Below are 23,547 nucleotides of genomic sequence, written 5' to 3' on the forward strand. Positions count from 1 at the left end.
TTTTGCAAGACAAGTTCCTCCTTGAATGATTTGCATAAGCTGGGTATTTATCTGTTGCAAGGGTCACCCAACATATTTAGTTAATTAGTTAGTTAATTGGACTTGTATGCCACCCAACTCCCGAGGGACTTAACATGGGGAATTAATTGGCTTTTCCCAAGTCAGCTATATATATACATTCCTCTTCACTGCACATTCATTCAATATTTTTTTCTTTTGGAGATATTTACTCCATCAACCACTTGGAGAAAATAAATTCTGGAACTAAGAATTTTTCCACATATTTCAACAGTCATTGAAGTGTATGTTTAATTTTTTTAAATGTGCATAGAGGTTAAGTATTAACATTTAATTTTATTTTCAATGCAGCCTTTTTGCACATCATCAAGAACCAATACAGATCACATTCTGAGAAACATTTATACTGTTAGAAGTAATAATTCCTGTATAATTGAATGTATGTTTATATACAAAAAAGAAAAAAGTTTGAATTGTTTTTGCATTATTTGCATTTAAGATGCATTGGTTCTTGCTCATGTTTTGTGGTGCTGCTACTGAGCATTTGCTTTAATTTAACAATTGCTATTAGGTATAAATTACTATTTTTAAAAAAACATGACACGTTATTCCCCCAGATGATGTATTTGTGCAAAGTTGTCTTTAGTGTTACCTCATTCTTATCCCAAATGTATCGCTTTCTCACTCTCTCTCACTTTCCCATTCTTTTTCATGGTATCTCCAAGGCTTTCATACTTTATTCTCTCTTACATGAGAATGCTTTGTGTAAGTACTGTAAAGTTGCATTCATACCATTGTATGAATGGGTTTTAGATCAGTTGTTCCTTGCCTGTAATATCTACCATACATTTTCAGTACTGTAGACTATTGTATCTAATGGATAAACTCTTTTTTAAAAAAACCTCCAAAATGTGTATTTAGTTTATAAATGGACAGATTATGACTATTCCCATTCATAATGTGTTTTGTTTATTTTGTAAAATGGAGCGTTATGAATAAACGTAGAATAAATGTAGCCAGTCTCTTCAGACCAAGAACATATATAGAAACATATTACAGTAACAGGAAGAAAAATCTGTTTGTCCTGAAATTCTTCATTCTTTGTCTCCTGAAGCATTTGGAGGAAGGCTGAAATCTCCACTTCATGTTGCACTGGTGGCTACACATGCAGATATTGTTAATCTTCCACGTTCTGCTGGAGGAGAGTTCCAATATGACAAAGATACATCACTTTTGAAAGAAATTAGGAATAGGTAAGAGAGAAAACGTTGTATAAATTATAGGAATACCTGCCATATTAGCATAGTTTACACATAAACTAACTGAATCGATTTAATTTATTTTTTAATTTAAAACAATTAGGTGTTCTTATGCAGAGAGGATGTCCATATACTGTTTTATACTTCAAGAAGCAATCATTTTCTATTGAATATTTTCTAGGAGTGTGCTTCCATCATCTTGAAGGTTTTTCCTCACCTTCCATGTCTTAGCACAGTGTTTTTCATCCTTAGTCACTTGAAGATGTCTGGACTTCAACTCCCAAAATTCTGGGACTTGAAGAGCAGAATGGACTAGAAGCTTAGCATTATGAAATGGACTAAAAGCTTCTATTGTCTATAGTGCTTTTAATACATTTTAGTTTTAATATATTCCAGTGTAAACTTATTCTAGATTCAATAGTTCAAGTAAAGTAGAGCCATAAGTTCCTGATCAGTCTGTATTTAACATTTACAACAATAAATAGATTTCTGACTTAAGAAATAGAAAAATGAACTATGTTTAAAATAAAATTTTAAAAACCCATCCAGTCACCCTTTATTCTTGGAGAACCTGGGTAAGGGGCCAATATAGCCCCTCTCTGAGGGAGATGGGCAATTAAGTATGAAATATAGATAAAATATAAATAAATAAAAGTAGTAGTTAAAATAAAAATTAGTGATTCAATTTAATGGAATTGGCTTTTAAATACGCAGTTAAATAGCAAGTGGAATGCTTAATTTGTAATATCAAGAAAGATCTGCCAAAATTATTCAGTTAGAAAATGTAAAATTGAGCTTTGCAGCTAAAATGATAATTATTTGACTTTCCCTCCCCCCATCCCCGGCTTTTTTTTTTGCTTTTTTTCTTTAGGTTTGGGAATGATGTTCACATTTTGGACAGATTATTTATTCTAGATTCTGGGGCATCAGGTTCAAAAGATATGAAGATCCTCCGTAACCATCTTCAAGAGTTGCGCAGTCAGATTATCTCTGTAAGTGAGTTGTACAGCCACAGTATGGTCACTGACCAGGTCCTTACCTATATTGAATGCAACTACAGTTATGTCACTCTTACTGATATCAGAGAATGTTAAGAATAATAGTAATCTCTTTATGAATTAGAACGGAAATTTACTGTTTTGCTTATTAAGTTTTTTATCATAATACATCTATTTTTTAAAATATGTCTCAACAATGTTAAACTTTTTTGATGGGAGAGTTCCTGCCCATTTTTTTAGAAAACAACATTGTTCTCCAACCTAATGGTATCCAGACATATTAAAATAGCAACTTGTTGAATTTTCATATAGCTGTCTAAGAATTTTGGGAACTGAATTCCTAATGCATTGAAAGTCATCAGGTTAAGGAAAGCTAGTTCATAGATTTTAAAACTTGTCAATGAATATATTGCTGATTGTATTCTATTTCTATCTTGCATACCTTCAATTACATGTTGGTCAATCTTTTAGGTTGGTTGAATTATGGTAGTGTTAGTGCCATTAGCAGGAAACAAAATATACATTGCAACTAATAAAACATAATAATAATATATGTTAAAGATGTTGGCTTTCTACACTAAATTATTTAACATAGTGCTACTTTAGGTTTAGTAACTTCACAGATGCCTGCCCTTTTTATGAAAGAATATTCTATTTATCCATTTAATACAACTTTCAATTGCTATAGCAAATTAAAAAGGCAATTTCAGAGTATGAAATAAGAAAAGCAGAGATAAAAACAATAGAGAGATAAGAGGAAGCTCGGCTTCAGGTGGGATGGCTGTATTGATTGAAAAAATTAATATTTTCCCTGAAACAGGTCCAGATTTCATCCAACCACTGAATAAAACATATATTTGCACAAAATGGTATATATGTGAGTAATCTTAGTGCAATTGGCAATTTCACTTACAGGCCATAAAATGTGTATATACATTGCTAAATAAAATTATTTTGTTAAAATTATATATTAGATGAAATCTAAGCAACAATAACAGTTTGCATTCTAGAAAACAAGTGTACTGTTATTTTTTTTCATAGACATGTCCACCTATGACTCACTTGTGTGAAAAAATAATTTCCACTCTACCATCTTGGAGAAAAATGAACGGTCCCAATCAGCTCATGTCCCTTCAACAGTTTGTATATGATGTGCAAGATCAGCTTAATCCATTGGCAAGTGAAGATGAGATTAGGCATATAGCCCTCCAGCTACACAGTATAGGCGAAGTAAGTAATACATTAATTACATGGAAGATTCTATATAAATGTTAAGTATATAAATTTGTATGAAGGGCAATTTGCCTATCAGACTGATACCTAATAAGATTTTCTTATTCCAATTTCTGTAGGCAGGCAAAACATACATTAGAGAAACTAAGCAGAACCTACTTTCTGCTTCAACACTAAGCAAAACTACCTTTTTGCCAACTGGTGTTTTAAAAAGATAGAAACAGCTTAATTTGTTTCTTTCTCTTGCGAAGTTCAATATATTATTAAAGACCATAACTGAATTTACCACTAGAGAAATTCATACTGTATTGAATAGGATCATTGCTACTTGAAAATATTTATGGTAGCCTAGTGGTTAAGAAAAATAGATTTATAGGTAGTCCTCACTTAATGACCACAATTGAGCCTTGTTTTTTTGGTCATTATTCACCTCAGTCATTAAGTGGGTCATCATCATGACTTGTCTCAGTTTTCTAATCATTTTTTACAATTGGCATAAATTGGGTCAGCATGGTCATTAAACAAAACACATGGTTATTAAGTACAACACTAAAGATAGGGGGGGTTTCTCTTGTAAGCTAGAAATTACATGAGGAATGCTTCACCATATGGTATATTTGTCACCAATGTATGCAAAAATAAAGTATTGAATAAATTGGGAAGAAAACATAGTGTGGAACGAAACTATCTTTTTTTAGTTTTTTTCTGTGTTCCCCCTTATAAACTGAATTGTTCAACCAGTTAGGTCTGGTTGAAAAACCATAGAGAATATTGTAGATCTTGTCCTTTCTCTTTCATGTATATATGATTATTAACTACATGAATATTGTTTGATGTATATATGATTATTAATATCTTTATCTTTCTGAACAGATCAACATCATGCAGAGTGAGACAGTCCAAGATGTTGTCCTGCTGGATCCTCGCTGGTTATGTTCAAATGTCCTTGGAAGACTTTTATCAGTAGAGAATCCTAAAGCTCTCCACCATTACAGAGGTCGATATACAATAGAGGATATCCAGCGCCTTATACCAGACAGTGATGTAGAAGAACTTATACAAGTCTTGGATGCCATGGACATCTGTGCCAGAGATGTCAGCAGTGGAACAATGATTGATATTCCAGCCTTGATTAAGACTGATAGCCTCCATAGGTCTTGGGCTGATGAAGAAGATGAAGTTATGATTTATGGGGGTGTTAGAATTGCTCCTGTGGAACATCTAACCCCACTTCCTTGTGGAATTTTTCATAAAGTTCAGGTGAATCTGTGTAGATGGATTCATCAACAAAGCACAGAGGGAGATGCAGATATACGTTTGTGGGTCAATGGGTCAAAGATTATGAATCGTGGAGCTGAACTTCTTGTACTGCTTGTCAACAATGGTCAGGGTATTGAGGTTCAAGTTAGAGGCTTGGAAATGGAGAAGATTAAATGCTGCTTGCTCCTGGACTCTGTATGCAGTACCATTGATAATTTGATAGCCACCACATTGCCAGGGCTGTTGACAGTCAAACATTATCTCAGTCCTCAGCAGCTGAGGGAACATCATGAGCCAATCATGATTTACCAACCAAGAGATTTTTTCCGCGCACAAAGTCAAAAAGAGACTTCCTTGACTAATACCATGGGTGGCTACAAAGAAAGTTTTAGCAGCATATTGTGCTTTGGGTGTCTTGATGTTTACTCACAAGTAAGTTTAGGAATGGATATCCATGTATCAGATTTGAATCTACTTACAAGGAGGAAACTGAGCCGACTTTTGGATCCACCTGATCCTATGGGCAAGGATTGGTGCCTTCTTGCAATGAACTTGGGTCTCCCTGATCTGGTCGCAAAGCATAATATAAACAATGGTAGTTCCAATGACTTCGCCTGCAGTCCATCCTACTCCCTTCTCCAAGAATGGGGAAATGCCCCTGAAAGTACTGTGGGTATTCTGATGTCCAAACTGAGGGAACTGGGCCGCAGAGACGCAGCTGACTTTTTATTGAAAGCATCTTCTGTGTTCAGAGTCAGTTTTGATGCAAATGGTCAGGAAGCTTATGCTTCAAGCTGTAATAGTGGGACATCTTATAATTCAATTAGTTCAGTCGTCTCTCGATAAAAGTAATAATGTGGACCTTTTTCTAATTTCAGCTAATGCGAAAGGATTCAGGATGGCAATCTTTTTGGTATTTATAAGTTCTATATATTACTGTAATAAGTTGTCTCTGTTCTCCACATTGCTTTTTAAGTGACTAAAACCCTGAAACATTGCTTTTTATGTAACACGTTGCTCTTACTTTAGTTATAAAAGGCTAGTATAATTTCAGCTTATTTTGCAATATGCTTTTTAATGATTATTGTCCTTTTTTTAATTCTATTGGTTTAACAGTTTAATTCTTCAAAAGCTGGTCATTTTAACAAACCATCCTTCCTTGTACCGAAGACTGCACATTAATTAAGCTACATTCCTTACCTACTCTTTCCCCACTCCCTTGTTTATTTTAAAAACATAGCCAAACAATGCTAATTGGTTTGGATTTGAACACCATGCTTAGCAATGAAAAAGTGAGTGCCTTTTGCAGAAGACTCTTGTGGTTAAAATCAAGTTGTTTCTGTGGAAGCTGTAAGACAATGCTACCTCTATTTCATGTCTGCATGCTGGTTGTTGCAAGTGATTGTTGCCTTTGTGTCATAAAGCATAAGATACTTGGAAACATGAAATCTGTTCCACCGAAGAGCTCTCATGTAGACTATCATGAGGGTAGAAATATGTAAGATGTTATGTTTATTTCCGTTGAAGTGGAATGAAAACTTTTGAACTCCATAAACTTGCACCTTCCATTATTTCTACATATCTCAGGTAAAGATTTTACACAAATGTAAAGTTCACCAAGGCACATATACAAGTGTTAGCTAACTATGACTTATTCTGTATTTAACGGTGATCATTTGTGCAAAGCAAATGGTTTTTCACTTTCAGATACTAGTGTGCTTATTTCTTATACTTGAACGTTTAATTTCATTTTGTTTTTATTAAAGCAAGAGCTTAAAATTACTATGAGGGAAAATGACTTTCTTCTTTTCTGAAAAGCATGTAATATTAAAGGTACACTATATATTATGTGTATATACATATATAATATATGTATATATTAATACTGTTTTCATTAATCTTTGTTGTAGTACAATTTTAAATTTTTTTACAAATAAATTGTTGCGTGTTGCAACTTTTTCATCATTCTTCATTTCCTGTTTGCATTCATATCATTAATTACATTAATTATTTGGTTTATGGGCATGCAGAACAACTAGCTCTTAATTTTAACTATCTAGCCAACAGCAGCTACAAATTTTCATTCCAAGAAACCATTTCATGTATCACAATTTTCTGTGACAGGACCAGACAGAATTGAGTATAAAATTTTACCTGAAGCATAGTATGTATTTTAATGCATCAATCCATAGTCAGCAATCTTGTAATATGTCAACTTGATGAGAAATAGTATTAAGTAATAATAGTATTATTATTAAATAAGGGTATTTTTCTGATCATTTTTTTAAATATTCATAGGAGCTAGGCAAGAAGAGACTAGCTTTGTATTCGGAAGGCTAGCTCATGCATACTAGAATCTAAGAAGGAAGGTACAAAGATAAAAATGTGCAAATATGTTTTTGAGGGTTTTGCTTTGCTAACTAATCACTTTTAGAATGTGTGAAGAGGAAATGACTTCTTGTGTAAATACAATTTCGGCAAAGGTCTGTGTTAATTTCCTTTCTGATACGATGATTCTGCAGCTTGAAGCAGTGAATGGTTTTGATTGCTAATGTTATAACATAATTCTGTACAAGTGATGATAAAGACTAAAAAATGTGCGTGACTGTGAATCTTGGTCACAAGACCGTGATTAATTTCAACAAATGTTATATGCTGTATTTTAACTTGTAAAAATGGTTGCCCTGTGACTTCCTTTTTTAAAAAACTAGTGTATGTTGGTAAGATTGCTTTGGATGGAGCCTCCAAGTTTCAACTCCAATTTATTTTCAGTGTATTTCATTGTTTTGCAAGTCTGTTTCGATTTGCATTCATTCGCATCTTACAAATCCACGACTGAAACCCATGGAATGGTCACACTGGCTTTGAAGGCAGCCCTGTATCTGTTCATGTGCATTCAGACCAGAAGTAGGCTGCTAAGGTGGAACAGTGACCTGTGTTTTCCCTTGTGGCTCCGAGTGCTAGCGGAGTCCAGCGCAATTCTGCTACTGCACCTGGGCAGCTGGCAAAATCGTGCATGGACACACAGGTGCGCCACAGGCAAGCACACACATCACCGTTCCACCTTAGCAGCCCACTTCTGATCCAGACAACTGAAAACAACCTTCACAGCCATGATGGAAGCCACACAGCTTCTTTAATATTTCAAGGACCTTTAATGCACATCTTCTAAATGCTTTGCTTAGCCCTGATGATTATGTCGTACTACTTTACCAGAATTGGTAAGAGGATAACAATCGGTCTTGAGCTCATAGTTTTAAAGTAGAAGTAGCAACTAAAATGGTTATATATAAAATACAGTATTTTTAGATACAGTTTTTCTCCATAGGATAATTTCAGCACGCATGGGACTCAAATCTCCATTTGATGTCCTTGAGAGGTTGAATATTATCATCAACCTGCTGTGCTAGTTAGAATTAAACCCTCATTAAAGCACATCTGTGAGGAAGCAACAGTTTGAGGAATGTTGCTATGATCTATTACTGGCAGAGGTCTGAAAGGCTCTGGGGGATTAGATGTAGCTCAGTACCAATCCAAAACATTGTATCTTGGCAAATTAAAAAGAGTTGGTTGCTAGTTGTACAAAAAGACATATTTTTTGTTCTTACCAGCATTTTACATGTTCCCCACCTAATTTCTCTTTCTCTAAAGGCATACAGAAATTAAAATATGTATTTTTGGGATAATTTTCAGACAGGGTTATCTGAATTTACTAGAACAAATTGCTGCTGTTTCCTCCTGTTTTCTGCAAGTAAGTAAAACCAACCGAAAAAGAAAGTTCTGATCCTGGTTTACAAGTTTCTTAATCATAAGTCATGAACAAATCCTATGATTCTTTTGCTTACAATGCTGAGCTTGAAAGGAACAATTGTGGATCATAGGTTTGCTTGTTAGATGACCTAGTCAAGGGCTGCCAAACTCCCAGTACATGGGGCAGATGCCTCATGTACTGGCCATTCTCACACCCGGTTTAGCGAAGGGGGGGGGATTCTGATACATCATGTGACGGCATGAGTTTGACACCCCTGCCTTAGTCTTTCATAATTTATGCACTATTGTGAAATGAAGATTGGGCTGTATGGAATAACATACTGCTTATCACTGATCAAGACATGCAAATATCTGCTAATGTAAGCAAAAGAAACTCTTCAAATCAGGGGTGTCCATTCTTGGTAACTTTAAGACCTGTAGACTTCAATTCCAAGAATTCATTAGCCAACTATACAGGCTGCAGAATTCTGGGAGCCAAAGTCCACAAGTCTTAAAAATTGCCAAAGTTGGAGACCCCTGGTTCATAAAAAGATGCTAAAAGTCTGATTGTGTTCTCCTAGTAACTATTATTTTTAATATAAATGAATTATATTAATAAGTTCAGATTTGCAAGTTAACTTTCTTTAGAATGCCCTACCAGGAAACAAGGACATGAATGAAAATTAAATTTCAGATTTAGTTTTCCCAACTGCCTTTTTGAGAAATGCCCCAAAAGGAAAACGAATAACACGGAGATAATTTTGTTGATAAAGCAGTTTGCATTATTCAGAAATTTGTTATGTATTTGCGCACTCTGACATTTTAAAGCAACCTAAGTAAGTGATCACATGAAAGAGTAGAATGACTGGGGGATAGGAGACAAGTACCCATTTCTAGAGATATATTTTTTTTAATTAAGAAAATTTGAAATTGAACATTTGATCCTGGGAAGCTTTGCTACTGGAAATTAACATAATTCATACTAAATGTGCTTAAAAGGGAAATATTATACGTCTCTGTCCTTCTAAATCAGGGGGTCTCACATTGTCATAGGCAGCAATGACAAGTTTCCCCTGGCCTTTTAACTTCTTGTTCAGTACATTAAGCTCATGTATTGATATCAACAAAAAAGCTAAGTCCATAAGCCATTTTGGATCACTTAGCACAGGAACAGCAACCCCATCTTTCTCCATGAAGGTTTTCACTTCCGCTCTCAACTCAAAAAATCTCTTCAATATGTTTCACCTTCTGAGCCAACGTACCTCAGTAAAGTAGAGCACATCCCCATATTCTGACTCCATTTCCTCTAAACAAGCATGAAATATTCTGTGCTTTAAGCCCCTGGATCTGATACTCCTCAGCATGTCTAGTTATGTAATGACATTTCAAATTGTATTCTTTGTGCACCATAACTTTCTCTGTGCAAATAAGACACGTCGGGATGCCCCTGTGCTCAACAAAGAAATATTGCACTTCCCACTTTCCTGAAATTGTCTGTGCTCATCACCAACCTTTCTCTTCACTGCAGGCTTTGCAAAAGACATGTTTGGGGCTGTGTAATATATAATTCCACTTGGTGTCATTGTTTCAGTGTTTAGCGGCTAAACTTTAGCCAATGTGTCTTTTTCCGCTTTTCATTAAACTTTGATATTGAGGTGGGGGCCTCAAACTATTGTCCCGAGGGCCGCAGTTGGCCTGCGGGCCGCATGGTTGAGACCCCTGCTCTAAATCAACCTTGCTTATTTAGAGCTGAATAATGTTCTTGCCTTTTTTGCTGCTAGGTGAGAACAAGAAGTTGAGATTCTAATGCAAAATCCTACTTTGGCTCATCGAAGGAAAGATTATACGGTGTAAAAGATTGTTCATTAGATTTCAACAGTTGTATGCAGAGACAAATTGTATATTTCAATAAATCCTTAAGTAAATGGAAGATAACAATCTATGTGGTAGAGAGTTAAGAAGCCCATTGTGCTCCAAATCTGAATGTATTTTATTTATCTGAAGTTGTTTACAGTTTCTGCATATAAACAGTGCGGGAAAGGATTTGGACATCATTTCAGTACTTCATAATATCTCCTTGGCAGAACAAACTACTTGCAAAATGTTTCCTGTTGCAAGTTAAACTTTTTTTCTTGTTTTGGAAAATGTTTTTCTTGCATAATAATTTTCGTTCAGAATTATTCTTAAGTCTCCTTGAATATACCATATGTTTGAGATTTTGTTTTCATTTGTTTTCACCCTGAATTGTATTCAGGGTGGGAGGTTGAAATTTTAAAAGGTTAAGAGCTTAGGGGTACATGGTGTCTGGGATGTACAGTAATACCTCATCTTACGAACTTAATTGGTTCCAGGACGAGGTTTGTAAGGTGAAAAGTTCGTAAGATGAAACAATGTTTCCCATAGGAATCAATGGAAAAGCCAATAATGCGTGCAAGCCAATTAGGAAAATCCAAAACATTAAGGCTTAAAAAAAAAAGCTGCCTGCAGACGAAGCTGAGGCGAACGGAGTGGGGGGAGGGACAGCGAGAGGTGGCAAGAGGTGTCAGTCCCAATGAAGCAAGTCGAAAAGAGCCTCTCTTGATCTCCATGAGTCCCTCCCGTTTTTTCCCACCCTGTCCTGCACCTTTCTCCTCTCTTGATCTCCATGGGACCCTCCCGTTTTTTCCCACCCTGTCCTGCACCTTTCTCCCCTCTTGATCTCCATGGGTTCCTCCCGTTTTTTCCCACCCTGTCCTGCACCTTTCTCCCCTCTTGATCTCCATGGGTTCCTCCCGTTTTTTCCCACCCTGTCCTGCACCTTTCTCCTCAAAAATGGGAGGAACCCATGGAGATCAAGAGGGGAGAAAGGTGCAGGACAGGGTGTGGAAAAACGGGAGGAACCCATGGAGATCAAGAGGGGAGAAAGGTGCAGGACGGTGGGAAAAAACGGGAGGAACCCATGGAGATCAAGAGGGGAGAAAAGTGCAGGACAGGGTGGGAAAAAACGGGAGGAACCCATGGAGATCAAGAGGGGAGAAAGGTGCAGGATAGGGTAGGAAAAAACAGGAGGAACCCATGGAGATCAAGAGGGGAGAAAGGTGCAGGACAGGGTGGGGGAAAAAGGGAGGTACCCATGAAGATCAAGAGGGGAGAAAGGTGCAGCACAGGGTGGGAAAAAACGGGAGGGACTCAAGTCTGGAGGTGGGGCATCCTAGTGGCCGGCGGCAGGTTCGTAAGGTGAAAAAAGTTTGTAAGAAGAGGCAAAAAAATTCCGAACCCTGGGTTCGTATCTCGAAAAGTTCGTATGACGAGGGGTTCGTTTCATGAGATACCACTGTACTTATATAGAGGGAGGGAGAGAAAGCTTTTGGAATGACTCACAGTCCTGAATATTACTGAAAAACCTGGGGGGAAATCTCAGACACGCTATACATGCCTGGAATCCTAATAACAAGTCTGATCTTGAAGAGTCCAGAAAAGAAGGAAATAATCAAAAGCTAGAATGGAAAGCAACATCCATTCTTCATGAACTACAGTATTTCTCCTTCCAAAAGAATATGTTGCTTAATTTTTCCATCTGCCATACTACTGTATTCTGAATCTGTTAGCAACTACGTATACCTAGGAAATATGAACTCAAATCTGAAGATACATACCATAGTTTGCAGAGTATAAGACGCAACGGAGTATAAGACACACCTTCGTTTTGGGGGAGGAAAATAAGGGGTGAAAATCTGCCTACCAAATATTCATCTGGCTAGCGTCCTTAGTCTGGTCAGCTTCAGCACATTAGTTTAACTACCGGTTAGGGCTTTTAAAAAAACCTTCCAAGAGAGTCACAATGAAAGAGCTTGCAAGCCAGTAAGAGTTGGGAACATAGTTAGCACCTCGTGAAGGCTGGAAAGAAACATTTGGAGCTAGTAGAGCAATGAAAAATTCTGCAAAGACTTAGGGCAGTGGTTCTCAACCTGGGGGTTGGGACCCCTTTTGAGATTGAAAGACCGTTTCACAGACTAAGACCATAGGAAAGAAGAAATTTATCATGGTGTTAGGAACTAAAGCTTCCATTCTGGTGCCTTGGAATATATTTTTACAATCTGACCAATCAGGCATTTAGAGTGGGGGTGTCCCTCTGACCTTCCTGCCAATCAGCTTAAAGCTCTGTTGGGAGAATTGGCACTAGACTTATGGTTGGGTGTCATCACAACGTGAGGAACTGTATTGAGGGGTTGCAGCCTTAGAAAGGTTGAGAACCACTGACTTAGGACTTGGAAAACACTCTTTGCAGATAGTAACAATGAAAGAGCTTGCAAGCCGGGAAGTTCATTAGGACCTACTTAGGGCTGGGGGCAGTGAAGGGCTACCAGAATTTTTACTACCACACTGTGGGCGTGGCTTATGCAGGACACCCTGCATTTTCTTTCAACATCTTTCAGTGCAAATTGGGTGTTCTGGGGTGGAGCTCCATTTTCGCCAGCCTACTGTGTCCCCCCCCTTCTGGGCAGCAGCCCACCCCTGGCTGGGTGGGGAAAAGCCACACCCAAATTTTCAGCCTCTTAGGGAAGAAAAAGGTGTGTCTTATACTCTGAAAAATATGTTAGCTTTCATGTGAAGGTTGAGTCAACTTCCATTAGAGATTTATTGCGCACAATTGAACAAAATTAATCACGACAATTGGTTCAGCTTTCCATAACCTTGTATCAGCAAATAGTTACTTCTGCCAGGAAATCGGCGCTCTCGTTTAATAATCCCATGTTCTCCTTTAAAAATTTCTGCCACAACAAGGTTCCTCAAAAGTGTTCCTAGCAAAATTTGTTGAGCAATCGAGTTCTGACATATGACTAAATTTGTCAGGGTCAGTGTATTGATTTCCTTATTACCTCATGCCTGTGGCATTTAATTTGCATTCTATGTGAATTACTGTGTCCTTCCACTCTGCTGAATCACTGAAGACAGTATTTTGCAACATGAGTCAATACAGTCAATCGGAGTTTTGCTTCGGTTGAAGAGTCCATACAATCTGTGTAGCCAACTCCAAATTATCCGGCTATCTATTTAAATACCATCTAACTCACTCATGGGATCCAAGAGAAGTTAAATTTTGACTTCCAAAATGTTTACAATCCAAGTGCAATGCTACTATCTGATCACATTTTTTTTAACACTGCTAAGTGATAACAAACCTTAAAGCATTTCTCAATTCAAGGAGACAGGCTACAATCTGTATTTGTTGACATTTGAAGCTCAGCCGCTAAATGTTCTGCCAGGTTCTAAAACCACCCAGTAAAGCTGTTAATCAATCCAGCCCATCAAAATTTCTTCAGGCATAAAATTTAGAATATAAATGCATTAAGAAAATTCATACCCATTATATAAAAGGCCATCATAATATTAAAGCAAGTGACTGGGGAGAAGTCAAAATGAAAAAAGGAAGGAATTCTATGCAGTCTGAGCAGAAAAAGAAGGGGTAAGATCTATACTCAATTGCTTATTCACTTTTAATAAATATTAGAACCCCGTAGAAGGTTCCTACCGGTAGGATAATTGTGCGGAGCTCTTAGTCTCTGGGAGATTTTGCTTCTGCGTATGTGCAGGAAGTAAAATCTTGTGAGGGGACGCGGTGTGTGCGAGATTTCAGTGAATTTATTTTTTCTAGTCCTAACTAGCTGCTAACGATATTCCCAGCATTTACCTTGCAGGCTCTTTCATTGTATCTCTCTGTGAAGAATGTTTTCCAAGCCCTAAGTCTTTGCAGGGTTTGTTTCATTACTCTAACTTGCTCTGAGTAAGTTTCTTTCCAGCCCTAACCAGGTGCTAACAATGTTCCCAGCTCTTACGGACTTGCAAGCTCTTTCATTGTTACTTTTTACCAAGAATGCATTCCAACCCCTGTGTTTGTAATTGCGCAAGCTCTGTGTCTCTGGCGTGCGTGCGCGTCCAAGTGAGATTTTGCTTCTGCGCATGTGCAAGAAGCAAAATCTTGTAATGGGACACGCGTGCATGCGAGATTTCAGGTATAATACTCTGCCACTTTTAGCTGATCCAGAAATTTAAAAATAAAAGACTGGAAACAAAGATTGGAATAGCTTTAAATACAGGGTGTCCTCAACTTGCAACAGTTCATTTAGTGACCGTTCAGAGTTACAGCAGCACTGAAAAGAGTGACAGGACTGATTTTCACATTTACGACTATTACAGTATCCTCATAGTCCTGTGATCAAACTTCAGATGCTTTGCAACGAATTCATATTTATGACAGTTGCAATGTCCCAGGGTCATGTGATCACCTTTTCAAGCAATGTCAACGAGGAAACCAGGTTCACTTAACTACCATGTTACTAGCTTAACCGTAGTGATTCACTAACTGTGACAAGGCAGGTCATGAAATGGACAAAACGGGCTTATCAAATGTCTCACTAAGCAACAGAGACTTTGGGCTCAACTGTGGTTATAAGTCGAGGTATGAGCTAGAATTGAGTGCAACATTTTCAATGTGTTTGCCAATTGTTTCCATATTTCCTAACTACCTTGTCTCAACAAGCTGTCTAAATGGCTTGGTTTAAAATGCCCATCAACTCTTGGTCATGCTGACTGATCCAGAACTGTAGGCTAATTATTCCAGTTTCTTACAGGCAGGAGGGGGAAGTATTTGCAAAATATATTGAAATAGATTCTTTGCAAAATCTATAACTGCAAATCTAGTTAATGTATGGAGGCATACAAATGTTGTTGTTGTTATTATTATTATTATTATTGTTATTATTATTATTATTCAGGGGTCTGCAACCTGCGACTCCAGAGCCACATGTTGCTCTTTGGGCCCTCTGTTGCAGCTCCCTGTCAGCCTGTTACGGAAGAAGGATGAAAGAGCCATCATTCTGTCAGCCATGCAGTGGCGGGAGCAAAGCCTTTGTGCACAACAGCATTCTGCCTCCATTGTGGTATATTTCCTGTTGTCACCAGCAAAAAGGGCTGGGAGAGAATGGTGGGGGCAGATCTTGTGGGGTGGGGGCCATCCCCCAAGCCTGGACTTCCTGGTTCCTTGTCAGTGGGGCCAAGAGTAAGAAAGGGTAAACACAATGATGGGCTGCCCAAACTTTTACTGCCACGCTGTGGGCGTGGCTTATTTTGTGGGTGTGTCTTGATGATCATGTGACCAGGCAGGAATGGCTTGCCAGCCATGTTACCAGATGGGAGTGGCTTGACAATCACGTGACTGGGGTGGCTTAAAGGTCGTGTGACTGGGTGGGAGTGGCTTACCAACCAAGATAAGTTTTCAAATAGGTGCTTGGACTCTTTTCCGTTGATTAAGTCACATTATTTGAATAGCCACAAAAAAAAAAACATTATTTGTTGAGGAGCACAATAACATTTTCAGTTTTTGTACTGAACCCACAAGGTACAATTGCTATAAAAATTCAGTTCTAGGTAATGATTAAAATGATTAAAGCATTTATGGAAAAAAAAACCCCATACTATTTAATTATTTCTTATTTTAAAAGTAATTAAGGATCATAATAAGTTTGCTAGAGAAGGAAGGACAAATAAAAAACAATTGTATTCAATAAACAGTGCATAAACCTACTACCCCCACTTTGTAACTCAAACACAGCCCATTACTGGGTAAATCTCTCTCTCTCTCTCTCTCTCTCTCTCTCTCTCCCCTCCCTCCCTCCCTCCCTCCCTCTCTCTCTCTCTCTCTCTCTCCTCCCTCCCTCTCTCTCTCTCTCTCTCTCTCTCTCTCTCCCAGAAGTAGCCATCCCCCCACCAGGGGGAGGATGGGAGAGAGAGGGAGAGAGGGAGAGAGAGAGATTTAGCTGGATTTGGCCCTCACCAAAGATGTTCACCCATCAGCCAATCTCTCCCTCTCTCTCTCTCTCTCTCTCTCTCTCTCTCTCCTCTCTCCCTCCCTCCCTCCCTCTCTCTCTCTCTCTCTGTGTATTACTCCCTGTCTGTGCATCTGTTCTCATTCTCTCAGAAAGCCCTGCATGCTCTCAGGCTATTCACTTTCTGTTTTTCTTTCTTCTTTTGGGAAATCCGAGCTGGCTGAGGAATGAGCACAAATTGCATTGGAGAATTCCCTCCTCCTCCCCTCCTCCCCTGGTGACCCCCTGTCTGGCTGTGGCGGGGCCAGGAGGGGGAGGGCGAGGGGGAAGGAACCTGCATTGTGGGTTGCACTCATTGCTCAGTCAGCCCAGTTGTCCAAAAATAAGAAAGTCTCAAGGAGAGCATGCAGGGCTTTCTGAGAGAGTGAGAAGAGACACAGAGACAGGGAGATAAAGCAAAATACACACACAGAGAGAAACAGACAGCGAGAGAGACAGATGGGGGGGGGAGACAGAGAAAAAGAAAGAGAGAAACAGAGAGAAAACTGAGAAGGTGATAGGGGAGATAGGAAAAAAGACAGATGAGAGAAAGAGAAAAATGAGGGAGGGAGGGAGATAGATTAAAGGAGAGAGGAGGAGAGAATGAGAGATGAAAGAGGGAGAGAGAGAGAGAGGAGGGGGAGAGAGGTGAGAGATGAGAGAGGGAAAGAAACAGAAAGAGGGAGATACTTATTTCCGATAGAAAACAAAACACGGGGAGCCACAAAACCTGTATAGGTACGGCTAGAGGTGGTCATGTGACTGGAAGGAAGGGAGGGATATCGAGTTAGCCAAGCCCATCCAGATTTTGTGCCTCCGTTATTTTGTTTCCTGTGGGAAACAGGCCCAAGTGGCTTTTTGGATGTTTAAGGTTGCAGACCCCTGCACTAGTTCATCAAGACTTCGTGGTTTTTTAAAATTTGTTTGTGTTACAAATAACTCAAGGTGACAACCATATTAAACACATCTTCCTCCTCTATTTTCCCTACAACAACTCTTGTCAGGTGGTTTGGGCTGAGAGAAAATGACTGGGCCAAAGTCACCCAGTTGGATTGCATGGTGAAAGTGGAACTTGAATTTGCTGCCTCCCACTTTCTAGTCTGGTGCCTTAACCACTAGACCAAACTGACTCTTGTATTATAACTCAGTGGTGCAGTGGTTAGAGTGTAGTACTGCAAGCTACTTCTGCTGATCATCGGCTGCCAGCACTTTGGCAGATCGAATCTCAGTAGGCTCAAGGTTGACTCAGACTTATTGGGGGTAGTATGCATACTCTCTATAAACCGCTTAATAAGTAAGGACATTAAAGTATTTAATGTGCCTTGGTTTTACTTAATATGGTAGTTGGAATATGCAATTTGGAAATGAACCTGCTCAGATCAAAAGTCAAACTTCACCTATATAACTTTTAATGTTCCTTACGGAAGAGAAAATTAAATTCCTTTCACAATATAGTATGTATGCTTAACACAGACTATATTTAAAGTGAAAAGTTATGTTAAATGTACAGTGATACCTCATCTTACAAACGTCTCGTCATACAAACTTTTCGAGATACAAACCCGGGGTTTAAGGTTTTTTTGCCTCTTCTTACAGACTATTTTCACCTTACAAACTCACCACCGCTGCTGGGATGCCCCGCCTCTGGACTTCTGTTGCCAGCAAACCACCCATTTTTGCACTGCTGGGATTCCCCTGCAGCATCATAAAAACTTGGAAGTCCGGAGGTGGGGTTTCCCAGCGAGGGGAGCCTCAGTTAAATTGCAGCATCACAAAAACACAGAGGTCCGGAGGTGGGGTTTCGAGGACTTCGGTGCTTTTGTGATGCTGCGATTTCACTGAGGCTCCCTTCACTGGGAAACCCCACCCCCGGACTTCCGTTGCCAGCAAAGTGCTCATTTTTGCGATGCTGGGATTCCCCTGCAGCATCACAAAAACATAGAAGTCCAGAAGTGGGGTTTCCCATGGAGAGGAGCCTCAGGGGAATGCCATCAGCGCAAAAACGGGGGCTTCGGTTGGCAAAAGGGGTGAATTTTGGGCTTGCACGCATTAATTGCTTTTCCATTGATTCCTATGGGAAACATTGTTTCGTCTTACAAACTTTTCACCTTAAGAACCTCATCCCAGAACCAATTAAGTTTGTAAGACAAGGTATCACTGTATAGGCATTTAGCAAGTCTAAGTTGGCCATGACTATTGTTAGTGACAAACAAGTTCAATATTTATGGCATCATACATCTCTATGACCTCCACACCCATTTTTGTTATCAAGCTAGAAACAAGCGTTTTAAAAGGAATATTTCAAACAAAAACAGGCTAATGGGAGCCAAACTAAGACCATGCCATGTCTCAGTATCTTACATGTATAGCTATCCCAGTGTGGGTTGATATTTAGATTCTGGATCCCATCATTAACCAAAGAACCAGTTTCAAGGTGCCACTAGACCTTTGGACCAGAATGTTGTCTTCAAGTTCCAACGATGTAACAGTCAAGAGGAAAAAGTCTGTGTAAACAATTTTGGACTTTCGAAGAAAAGGCAAGATGTAAACACCTGCATGAATACATCTTCCACCATGGGAAATGTTAGTTAAAACAATCACATCTTCTAGCTACTCCCTTTTTTCAAATATGTAACTCTACCACATATATCTCTTAAATAATCTTTCTCCCTAAAGGCAATGTGTAATGATTATTAGATAATGCATGTGTACAGTACAGGGTTTTCATCAACATAACTGCAACAACAACAATTTTACTAACCAGTTTGGAGCTGATAACCTATTAATAGGAATGACTTACCTCTCAATGCATTATTATCTAGGCGTGGTGCTAAATTAGAAACAAATACCTTTGACACAAATCCTAAGGAAGCACTTCCTCTATTTAACCTTCCAATGTATAAATAGATTGAAATTATTTGAATGGTGTCTTAAATTAATCTGGACTTTGGGGGGATTTCATTCTACTTTATCCAGGTCGTCCCTCCCCTTAAAACATTGTCTGTGTGTGTGTGTGTGTTTGTGTGTGTGTGTGTGTGTTTGTGTGTGTGTGTGTGTGTGTGAGACCATCCCTCCCCTTAAAACATTTTTATATGTGTATAGATATATGTGTGAGAGAACAGCATTTTTAGTAACTTGGGTCTCCTGTCAATAACTTACTCCAGTACTAATTATTTCCTTACAAGTCTTTGCAGTTGGGGACACAGTCTTTGAAACTGTGTGCAAATACTCCAATGTGTTTTTATTTCTGCTTAATGTTTTTTGGAGATAAGCTTCTACCCAGAATCACAAAATACGGGAGCGCAACTTCAGAGCAAAGGTACTGCCAATATTTCGTAGTACACTCACTGTTACCCTTCTCCCTTAATACCACCTCTAAAATGCATATTTTCCTGAGTCTGCCCGCAATTAGAAGACACCCAAGAGGTTGGTCTAAAAAGTTTGGTGATATAAATGTTTTAAATAAATAAAGTAATTATGAAAAACACACATACATCCCAAAAGAAGAAATGCCTCTTTTTTTTGGTAGATGCCAACAGATGAAGACAATGTGATCCATTCAGTGGTGTCCAAAAGCAACTGCAAAGCACTTCCCTCCTCCCTTCAGATTTGAATATTGCATATCTCTTGTTAGATGGAACAGGCTTTATAGCTAACCTTGCCCTCAAGAGTCCATTAAACCATTACTGGCAGGTAGTCCTTCTAAATCAAATACAGTGGTACCTCTACCTACAAATGCCTCTACTTAAGAACTTTTCTAAATAAGAACCGAGTGTTCAAGATTTTTTTGCCTCTTCTCAAGAATTATTTTCCACTTACAAACTCGAGCCTCCAAAACTGTAACCGGAAAAGGCAGGGAGAAGCCTCTGTGGGGCCTGTCTAGGAATCTCCTGGGAGGAAACAGGGCTGGAAAATGTGGGGAGAAGCCTCTCTGGGGCCTGTCTAGGAATCTCCTTGGAGGAAACAGGGCCAGAAAAGGCAGGGAGAAGCCTCCATTGGGCCTCTCTAGGAATCTCCTGGGAGGAAACAGGGCCTCCACCCTCCCTGTGGTTTCCCCAATTGCACACATTATTTGCTTTTACAATGATTCCTATGGGAAAAATTGCTTCTTCTTACAAACTTTTCTACTTAAGAACCTGGTCACGGAACGAATTAAATTGGTAAGTAGAGTAAGGTGGCCAGACGTCCTGCGTTTGGCGGGACAGTCCCGCTTTTGAATTATTTATCCCACATCCCGCCTGCTTTCCAAAATGTCCCAATTTTTTAATGGAAGAGTGGGACGGCCAGCGGCTGACGGAGAGCAGGAGGAGAGCATCCGGGGTTCTTCAAAGGATCTTCTCCGGGTGACCCTGCGGGCTCCTGAGCTGGACCGAACTGGGAAGGCTAGACTGGGAAGGCTTGGAAGGGATGCCATCACCCGGGTAGGAGCCCCAGCTGCTCAGGCACTGCAGGGACCCCTCGGGGGCATTTTAAGGCTGGGAGAACTTTTCCCGCCTTTTTTTCATTCCTGATCCCAGCCCCTGCCCACCTCGCCACCACCACCTTGCCTCAGCCTGCCGCTGGCTGCCACAGCCCCAGGGTCAAACCTGAAAGGAGGGCGGCTGGGGGCTTTGCCTTTGTCTGGGCTGGAAGATGTGAGCTGGCGGGGGCTACTGGCATCAGAGTGCCTGCTTTGGCACATCCCACCCAGGCCCTCGCCTTCCCCTGGTGAGCTAAACTAGTCCCAACAATGGGGTGTGGCCTTGTATGCCCCCCCACTGCCTCCCGTCACCTCCCATAGTACTCCATGTCCCTGGAAGGTAGGGTTGGGGGGAGAAACGAGGAGACTGTAGTCTGCGCCCCTTCTTGGATTGGCCTTCCTTCCTTCCCTCCATCCCTCCCCCCCTCCCCCCCCTCCCTCCTGAGGTCAAAAGCTCAGGAGAAGCTTGGGTTTTCCTCACTGAATCCTAATGCGTGTGCAAAGGCACAGATTTCCAAAGCCGGGCTGTTGCTCCAGCCACAATCTATTCTCCGCTTAGCCCTGGTTTGTTATGGATGTGAGAATGGGGTAATGCAGGAAGCCAAATCTAGTCATTTGCAATCAAACCTGCGTTACACATCGGATGAAGCTTCTCTGAACCTTGTACTCATCCGCCCGTCTTCCAGACCTCCAGTTGCACCGTCTCAAGATCTGGCCTAGCAGTAGAACCCCTTCACGCCACCGTTCTCCCGGGGTTAAATTCAAAACCCTCCACAGAGTTTTAATTTCTTTCTTTCTTTTTTCTTCCTTTCCCTCCCTTCTCTCTCCCCCTTTTTTCTCTAGCCTTCTTTCCTTCCTTCCTTCCTCTCTCTCCCCTCCCTTTCTTTTTTCTTTCTTTCTCTCTCCCTCCCTCCTTCCTTCCTTTGTCACTCTGTCTCCTTCCTTCCTCCCTCTCTCTCCTTCTTTCCTTTCTTCCTTCCTCTCCCTCCCTTCCCTCCCTCCCTTCCTTTCTTTCTCTCCGTCTGTTTCCTTCTTTCTTTTCTTCCTTCCTCTTTCTTTCTTTCTTTCTTTTATAGCAATAGCATTTAGACTTATATGCCACTTCATAGAAAAAAGAGAGAAGAAAGAAAAGAGAGAAAGAAAGAAAGAGGGACAGAGAGAGAGAGGAAGGAAGGATGAGAGGGAAAGAAAGAGTGAGGGAGAGAGAAAAATGGAGGGAGGAAGAGAGATAGAGAGAAAAAGAAAGGGATTTTTTTTTGCTCCATATAAACCAAAATTTTAATCAAGTCCCGCCCCCCCCCCCCCCCCCACTGGTGTCCCTCTTTAACAATGTAAAAATCTGGTCACTTTAAAGTAGAGGTACCACTGTATTTTACTGAAAGATAGAAGCTTTTCCTGTACTACATCTCCCTTCAACAGTGCATGGAGTAATTTTCTTGATTTGACCTGAAAAATCTTGCACTTGCTTATTGTTCCTTCCTTAGACAGAACTTGCAAAATATGTCTAGAATGACTGTTTGTTTCTTTTATTTGCATTCTGAAGAAATTACACTACTTTGTTTCTCAATACGTGAAATATATTTCCAACTTAATGTGGTTAAAAATACTGCATGATGGAAAAAGCTGACACATGAACACCTTGGAATGCCGCAATATTAACCAAAGTTAGCTTAAAGAAGAGTTTCTAAACAAAGAAAGAAACCCAGCTGGTTAAATTCATCATTGTGTTTAGCCATAATTAGTGATTTTACAAACCATCATAGCTGAATGTATATGGTAAGGTGTAACGTGGTTTGTTTAACTTCCAGCTTCATCAAAAAATTAAAAAACAAAAACAGCTATAGAAAATATTCTTTGTAAAATAATTTCCCATTGTAATACCAAGATAGATGGCTGTGCAAATACAATAAAAACACAAGGGCTGGAGTTCAATAAGTCTAGGGTTATCAGACCTCTGGCAACAGGAGGAAATATTACCCCCCTTGTATCCTCTCCCTGACAGGCAGAGCCATAAAATCAAATCTTGTTGGACTTTTTGAGTATCTCTTTTTTAAAATTAGAAGTGCTTTCCCAATAGTAGTCATTCAAACTCTTGTATTATGTATTGTGACCTTGTAAATTGCCTACTTCTTTTGCCTGCCTTATCTGTCAACAAACTCAACAGTCTAGAAATTTGTTTTCCAATTCTAGCAATCAGCTTCAATCCAGGCCCATCAAAACTGCGATTGCTGTGGTCTTTAGATCACACGGCTCATTTCTATGGTAAAATTTGGGCAACATGTTATTGTCAGTTCTGTATTCTCATCTAGTGGGAATTCTTGAAAATAAAGACGTTTTGAAAAAAATACTGTGACTGAAAAGACAGTCTGTCTGATGCTAGAAAAAATAATGTCATGTGCATGTAGAATTGGGTCTTCCTTTTTCTTTCTTTCTTTCTTCCCTTTCTTCCTTCCTTCCCTCCCTCCCTTTCTCTCTGTCTCTCTTTCTTTCCTTCCTTCCTTCCTTCATTCCCTCCCTCTTTCTTTCTTTCTTTCTTTGCATCTTTTCAACTTACAGTATGTTTGTTATGGATGCCAAGAAAATTAAACCCTTAGCTTTTAACTTCATTTCCAATTGGCCATCTCCTCCCTTGCTGGTTCAGATATATGGCAACTCAAAAAATGCCAAGACCAGAGTTTCCTGTGCAATCACTTATTATCTATTTTGGAAGTTTGTAATTTCTTGAT

General features: G+C 39.5%; 1 protein-coding gene across 2 annotated transcripts in view; it reads left to right on the forward strand.

Annotated features, from left to right (window-relative positions):
* The window catches only part of DAPK1 (death associated protein kinase 1), an 81,702-nt gene extending 74,967 nt beyond the window's left edge, over nt 1-6,735 (forward strand). For both annotated transcript variants that reach the window (XM_070742782.1, XM_070742781.1), the window contains exons 23-26: nt 1,133-1,271; nt 2,149-2,269; nt 3,317-3,505; nt 4,382-6,735. In XM_070742782.1, the coding sequence (XP_070598883.1) occupies nt 1,133-1,271; nt 2,149-2,269; nt 3,317-3,505; nt 4,382-5,614 (1,682 nt within the window). In that variant the 3' untranslated portion in view covers nt 5,615-6,735. The remainder of the gene's footprint in view (nt 1-1,132; nt 1,272-2,148; nt 2,270-3,316; nt 3,506-4,381) is intronic.
* The last annotated feature ends 16,812 nt before the right edge of the window (nt 6,736-23,547 follow it).

The sequence above is a fragment of the Erythrolamprus reginae genome, chromosome 2, assembly GCF_031021105.1.
Source record: "Erythrolamprus reginae isolate rEryReg1 chromosome 2, rEryReg1.hap1, whole genome shotgun sequence".
NCBI classification, from domain to species: Eukaryota; Metazoa; Chordata; class Lepidosauria; order Squamata; family Dipsadidae; genus Erythrolamprus; species Erythrolamprus reginae.